At 40.4% G+C, this 7,500-nt stretch overlaps 1 protein-coding gene across 5 annotated transcripts in view; it reads left to right on the top strand.

The window, feature by feature from the left end:
- Positions 1-7,500, top strand: part of LOC143029836 (glutamate receptor ionotropic, NMDA 2B-like) — a 597,917-nt gene that overhangs the window by 546,142 nt on the left and 44,275 nt on the right. For all 5 annotated transcript variants that reach the window (XM_076192921.1, XM_076192923.1, XM_076192922.1 and 2 more), the window contains exon 16: positions 6,109-6,269. In XM_076192921.1, coding sequence (XP_076049036.1) covers positions 6,109-6,269 — 161 coding nt within the window. The remainder of the gene's footprint in view (positions 1-6,108; positions 6,270-7,500) is intronic.

Genomic DNA, 7,500 nt, shown 5'->3' on the forward strand with positions numbered 1-7,500 from the left:
TGGGCTCCAATCTCGATGAAATAATATCTTTAGCCAGCAGAAAATAAATAAAATGTTACGCGCTAACAAGAATTACAAAGCAAAAACACATTTGTCAAATGTTTGAGTTCCCTACATAATATAGACGTGTAAATTTATTAAATAATAAATTGAATGAATGAATAAATAAGATGAGAAATTGTGATTCGTATACGATAGAAAAAATAGCTCGTAATTATATCTACTGGCGAAGTATAAAATTTTGTATTTCTTAGAAATGGGAAATATAAAAGCCAAACTTCAAAGTGATATATCACAAATTGCTCTTTTTCTTTAAACAAAGGAATATAATTACTGGATACACAAAGAAAATGAAGGAATTTAGGCTACACGAAGCCACACTGATACAAAAGAAAACGGCAATTCTGCGGCAGAACACGGTAAAAATGTATTTATTTGCAATTGTTATCTCTTCGTATATACAAGCTTGATTGATGGGAAGTAATGATTCAACACAGGTGTATGTGTCGAATTTCGTAAGAACAAGAATCCAGCATCAAAGCTCATACATATAAGGATTGCAGACCTATGAATGAATGAATCAGTGAATCAACCAACCAGTCAATCAGTCAATCTGTTGACTTAAATCTCCCGGGCTGGTCCATAAGTCATCTAAGGACCCAGTTACACTGAGCTGTTTCCGACCTGTTTCCGACCACCTGTTTCCGATCTGTTTCCAACCTGTTTCCGACCTGTTTCCGACCACCGGCGACCGGGCTGATTTGTGCTGTTCCTCTGTTTATGAAAAGAATTCAAGACAATGCAATTTGGGTGAATCTCCCCAATCATGAAGATGAATATGAAGCAGTCAGCTGGCGCTAACCATGAGAGAAACCAAAGTGCCACCGTCGAAGGTGGTGGTCGGAAAAAGGTCATAAGCTTGGTGTGACCGGGGCTTAAGGAAGAAATATTGTATTGCTTAGGTATGGCTAAGGTCGGATAGTGTAAGATGAGGCGTTCGGAGTCTTGTTTGTGATGGGTCTCTAAGGTCTTTTGTTTCTTTGGCCAACCCTAGTTTCCGTTGGCGTTGTCTATGTGCTGGATGATGACCTGAACTTAACCGTCGTATTGCGGTTCTTGCCTTTCTTGGGAAGGAATTTTCTGTGGAATAAATGCCTGAAGGGATTTGATGGTCTGTCACGAAATTCCTGTTTTGTTATCCGGAAGTGAATGTGTTTTTGTTTGGTTATGTTGTGTAGCTCAGGTGGAAGCTTGTTGTAAATATTTGACTATAATTATGCTGATGCTGGTTTGTTTGTTTGTTTGTTTGTTTTTTGTTTTTTTTACTTGGTCGTGCTACTGTGATGTAACGAGACTGGTGATTGGTGTTAAGGGTTCTTGTATGGGCACACCTACCATTTTCATGTGACGTTCTATGGGAAAAATTTGGTTCGTTTGCAAGTGTTCTATTAAGGTGGTTTGGGAGCATCCGTTATCACCTTAATACTATAGCTTTTTATATTTTATAAGGCACCTGTATTTGTATTCCTAATCATTAAGAACCATGCTGTGGAAGTGGAGTCAAGTGTGGTTCTCAAGAACTGTTTTTCAAGGCTGTCATTCTCTCTCTTATGTTTGGCACATACCTTTCTGTCTGCGTTATAGATTTGCGGTAAGATTTCCCATATCTGTTTTGTTTCGTTTATCTCAAAAAATTCTACAAAGTACATTCCAGTTCTGCATAATAAAATTTTGTATTACAACGCTTTCCTTTTCTGTATAACTCTCCTCTTCTCTCTGTCCTTCCTATTTTCAGAATAAATTTGAGGTCTTAAAGATCACATTTTCCTATCGAGCACTGGTGATTTAATGTCTCAGTTACCTTAGGTTCTTTTTTAAGGTCAATTCCAGTCCCTCTGGTGTATTTTAGTCTCTAATTGTTCTTTGTACTTTCATGTATTAGGTCATTATATTAGTCATTAATATATTTGTCAGCGCATTGATCCATGAATCCTCCGTTTAACCTTTTCCTAATCTTCCCATTTCACCTCCTCACAATTAAAGTTTCCCACCAGAGATATATTCTTGCTCCTTTTTACATTTTCCTTTGAATTTTTCGCCATGATTTATTATCCATTTTCTATCCACTGCTTCATTCTATGTTCTTATCTTGTCTGTCATTATTCTCATATTTATCATCGTAGCCATTTATTTACTCGTTATCACTTCTTCTATATTTATGTTTTCTTCTTTCTGCTGTCAGCACTTGTCCTCCCTTCTCTCTCTCTCTCTCTCTCTCTCTCTCTCTCTCTCTCTCTCTCTCTCTCTCTCTCTCTATCTATCTATCTATCTATCTATCTATCTCTCTCTCTCTCTCTCTCTCTCTCTCTCTCTCTCTCTCTCTCTCTCTCTCTCTCTCTCTCTCTCTCTCTCTCTCTCTCTCTCTCTCTCTCTCTCTCTCTCTCTCTCTCTCTCTCTCTCTCTCTCTCTCTCTCTCTCTCTCTCTCTCTCTCTCTCTCTCTCCTCCACCCTCCCTCGTCATATGTTATATTTTCCCACACTCTCCTGAATATTAATATTTGCATTGAGCTTAGTGTCGACAAAACACATTATGTTTAGTTCATTCTCCTTCAAATAATTATTCATTTTTATATGAATTAAATAAATATTCCTATATTAGTGTAACCTAATTCTAATTCTTATAAATGACTGTTTCTCCCTTTCTCTTCTCTGGATCTTTTCTTTGGAGCTATATCTTCATCTTCTGGTCTATCATAATCATGTAAGGGATTGTCTTCTGTTTGTTTGTTTATTTGTTTCCTTGTTTGTTTGGTTGTTTGTTTGTTTGTTTGTCTCTCTTCCTCAGTTTTATCTCTCCTTACGTAAACATTCTTAAACTTGCTAATTCCAAATCATGTTGAATAAACCATTCACCGTACTTTGTTCTTTATTTTCATTGACCTTACATTTTCTTTTACGTATCTGTCTACCATAAATCCTATTTCTTCACCTATGCCTTCCTTAGGGTTTATAATCAATCGTACAATGGACTGGCTGGTGAGGTTATTTAATGTTTGCTGGAGAGAGGGTAGAGTGCCGGAGGACTGGAGGAGTGCCTGTATAGTTCCACTTTACAAGGGAAAAGGGGACAAGTGTGAATGTAGTAGTTTCAGAGGGATTAGCTTGTTAAGTGTAGTTGGGAAGGCTTATGGGAGGATCTTGATTGAGAGGATTAGGAGAGGAACAGAGGGAGTAATTGGTGAGGAACAGTGTGGATTTAGGACGGGTAGAGGTTGTGTAGATCAGATCTTTATGGTAAGACAAATACGTGAGAAAACTATAGGAAAAGGGAAGGATGTTTTTTGGGCTTTTATGGATCTGGAAAAGGCTTACGATAGGGTAGACAGAAAGGCACTGTGGGAGGTTATGCAGATATATGGGATAGGAGGAAAGCTTCTAGGAGCTGTTAAGAGTTTTTATGAGAGTAGTAGAGCTTGTGTCAGGATTAGAAATGTAGAGAGTGAGTGATTCGAGGTAAAGGTGGGACTTCGTCAAGGATGCGTTATGTCGCCCTGGCTGTTCAACTCATACATGGATGGGGTAGTGCGAGAGGTAAATGCAAGGGTAGTGGGTCAGGGATTGGAGATGGTTAAAGAAAATGGAGAAAAGTGGGAGGTGAGCCAGATGTTGTTTGCTGACGACGCTGTAGGGAGTAGGACGGAGTAGGGACTGAGGAAGTTGGTGACAGAGTTTGGGAGAGTATGTGATAGAAGAAAGCTAAAGATAAATGTGGGTAAAAGTAAGGTGATGAGATGTACAAGGGGTGAAAGGGGCAGTAGACTGGAAGTGAGCATTAAGGGAGAACGACTGGAGGAAGTGGATAGTTTTAGATACTTGGGTGCAAATATAGCAGGAAAAGGTGGAGTGAAGGTGGAGGTAGAATGTAGATTGAGAGAAGCGAGTAAATGCCTTGGTGGATTGAAGAGTGTAATGAGGAATAGACATTTGGGAATGGATGCTAAGAGGAGACTGTATGAAGGAGTAATTGTGCCAACAGCACTGTATGGGGCAGAAACATGGAACATATGAGAGGAAGAGAGAAGGAGTTTGAATGTGTTTGAGATGAGGTGTCTGAGAAGTATGATGAGGGTTACTAGGCTAGATAGAGTGAGAAATGAGGAGGTGAGGAGAAGAACGGGGGTGGAAAGGGAGCTGGGAGATAGGGTTGATGAAAGAGTATTAGGATGGTTTGGACACATGGAAAGAATGAGTGAAGAAAGACTAGTAAAAGAGGTATGGAAGGCAGATGTGGAGGGAGTGAGCATGAGGGGACGTCCTAGTATGAGGGGGATGGATGGGGTGAAGGGGGCTTTGAGGAAGAGAGGAATGTCTGTTGAGGAAGGACGGAAGAGGACAGAAGACAGAGGTGAATTGAGAATGGTTGTATATGGATGATGTTGTGATGCATGAGGTGGAATGGGTGGAGGATGGGGGGTGAGGTAGTATGTGTGAGCAAAATTTTACGCAACCCGAAGGGATTTCTCCCCGTCTTCTCCTTTTATGCATGGGGGGACGGAGAGGGGGGGGGGTCGCCGATTTAATGAAGCGGCCTTGCTGTGGATGTACTGTGTCTTGCGACACTGCTTCTGACCCAGGGCAGTGGACAAGGTGCAGGGATGACCCGTCATCCAGGAGGTGCTAAGATGAGAGGGAGGGTGGAGGGGTGTGGAGTGTATTCAGGGATGGAATGGATGGGAATGATTTGATGCCTTTTCCTTTTTGGCTACCTCCCTTGTAAGGGGGAAAAAGCCTTGGTATATGTATGTATGTACAATTTCCTTTGCGTTGTTTCTCTTTCTATTCTCGCTGGTATCTGATACTCTTCCCACTCTACAACAATAATGTTATTTCATTCACGTTTCTCTTCTCGTACGTATCTTCATCACCTTCCCTGTCCTTTCTACTTTGCTGATCCATAATCCTATTAAACGGGAGTTTTTCCTCTTCATGTATTCTAATCCTCCTTTTATTTACTTGTTTAATCTCTCCAGTCTTTTTTTTTTTTTTTTTTTTCGCGGCCTTCTCGTTGGCTTTATTCACATTGTCCTTTAAGTTATCGTGATAGTCTGTCAGCTTGTCAAACACTTTTGGTCTTCTTAATTGGTCATATCTCTTAATTACAAAGGATTACAAAGGCGGAGCATGCCAACAGGAGACCTTTTGGTCCATAACTAGGTCGGATGCGGAAAAAATAATAATGATAAATTAATAAATAAATAAATAAATAAATAAATAGATAAATAAATAAAATAATTAAGTAAATAAATAAATTAATAAAAATATAATAATATAAATTAATATGTTAATTTCTTGCCCCTGCGGCATTAATTGTCGAAGTACACTAACAATTTTATTTTTCTTATCATGTCTTCCACTACTAGTTTCTGTGACCAATTCGTTATGATTTTCCTTGTTTCGGACTGATCTGGATTCCTTATTACTAATTTCATTATAATCAATATCCTGTTCCTGTTCATTACCAGGACCAAAATCACGTCTACCTCCAATTCGAATTTTGGTTCTTCTTCTTTCTAATTTACATAATTCTGCAATTCTTCATTTGACAAGATCCAATGCCCCATCCCTAACCCTCCAACACCGTATCTCCTTTCAAATATCTCATTGTCGGTTTATTCCGTTACGACAGTTAGACCGTGGACGACCTTTCGCCATACTGACCAACAACCAAGTTGTGTGTGTGTGTGTGTGTGTGTGTGTGTGTGTGTGTGTGTGTGTGTGTGTGTGTGTGTGTGTGTGTGTGTGTGTGTGTGTGTGTGTGTGTGTGTGTGTGTGTGTGTGTGTGTGTGTGTGTGTGTGTGTGTGTGTGTGTATTCCACGTGTTCTTGTCTTAAACCTTCGTGACATCTAGGAGTCAAGTAGGTAACATTCTGTGTTTGAGATACAGTAACATCTTCGGAGATCCTGAGATGATGTGTACCACATATTGAACGGATGCCTGAAAATCAATCTTAAGAAAAACTTTTTTCAAGCAGAAGGAATCACGACCAAGCAAAGGTGACACCACATCCTTTATTCATCCCATACCTCTTCTTCTATTTGTCTCAACAGATGCAGAACCCAACATCGTTGAAACCGGCCTTCCGTTTCGGGACGACGCTTCACGGCAACACGGACGTGGTGGTAAAGAAATCTTTCCCCGAAATGCACACGTACATGCGGCAGTTCAACAGATCCAGCCCGATGCAAGGATTCAGAGCCGTCAAGAAAGGGTAAGCGAAATTGAAGGGGTTTAAGCACACGTACATGCGGCAGTTCAACAGATCCAGCCCGATGCAAGGATTCAGAGCCGTCAAGAAAGGGTAAGCGAAATTGAAGGGGTTTAAGCACACGTACATGCGGCAGTTCAACAGATCCAGCCCGATGCAAGGATTCAGAGCCGTCAAGAAAGGGTAAGCGAAATTGAAGGGGTTTAAGCACACGTACATGCGGCAGTTCAACAGATCCAGCCCGATGCAAGGATTCAGAGCCGTCAAGAAAGGGTAAGAGAAATTGAAGGGGTTTAAGCACACGTACATGCGGCAGTTCAACAGATCCAGCCCGATGCAAGGATTCAGAGCCGTCAAGAAAGGGTAAGCGAAATTGGAGGGGTTTAAGCACACGTACTCGTACATGCGGCAGTTCAACAGATCCAGCCCGATGCAAGGATTCAGAGCCGTCAAGAAAGGGTAAGAGAAATTGAAGGGGTTTAAGCACCCGTACACACTCAAATCTGATCGCACAATACTCTACTCCAGTCAATCTCAATCAACGTAAAGGGACTTTGTTGAAAAGTAACCTGATATACTCATATATGATATCAAAACATACTTCATTTTTGTAATTCGATCCCTCGTCATGAAACATAAAATGAAAAGAACAGGGACCAAAAAAACATATCTCTTAATAAAGCCTGTTTTACTACATAAAAACGTCTGCATTGAGAAATATACAAGGAAATAAACAAGACGACAAAAATATGCATATGACAATTTCATATCGTCCGTTTCAGTAACTTGAAACTATATCCAATTTCTTTTTACTTCCAATATTTTCGTCTTTTCATAAACCACTGTTTCATCCGTCATCGTTTTTTCCTTACTACAATTATCTAATGGAAGTGGTATATATACAATACATTCCTCTGTTGTATTGCTTCTACGATATTTTGTGTAGCGCAGGTTGTGTGATATTATTGAACCTTGTAGGGAAAAGACATGTATATCAATAGAATTGCGTCAAATGACTCACGCGCGTGCGCATGTGTGTATGCGTGTTTGTTTGTTTGTTTGTGTGTGTGTGTGTGTGTGTGTGTGTGTGTGTGTGTGTGTGTGTGTGTGTGTGTGTGTGTGTGTGTGTGTGTGTGTGTGTGTGTGTGTGTGTGTGTGTCTGCGTGTGTCTGCGTGCATGCGCGTGTGTGTGTGTGCGTGTATGTGTGTGTGTGTGTGTGTGTGTGTGTGTGTG

This window comes from Oratosquilla oratoria, chromosome 11 (genome assembly GCF_046742065.1).
Source record: "Oratosquilla oratoria isolate Oo_2021 chromosome 11, ASM4674206v1, whole genome shotgun sequence".
Taxonomy (NCBI): Eukaryota; Metazoa; Arthropoda; class Malacostraca; order Stomatopoda; family Squillidae; genus Oratosquilla; species Oratosquilla oratoria.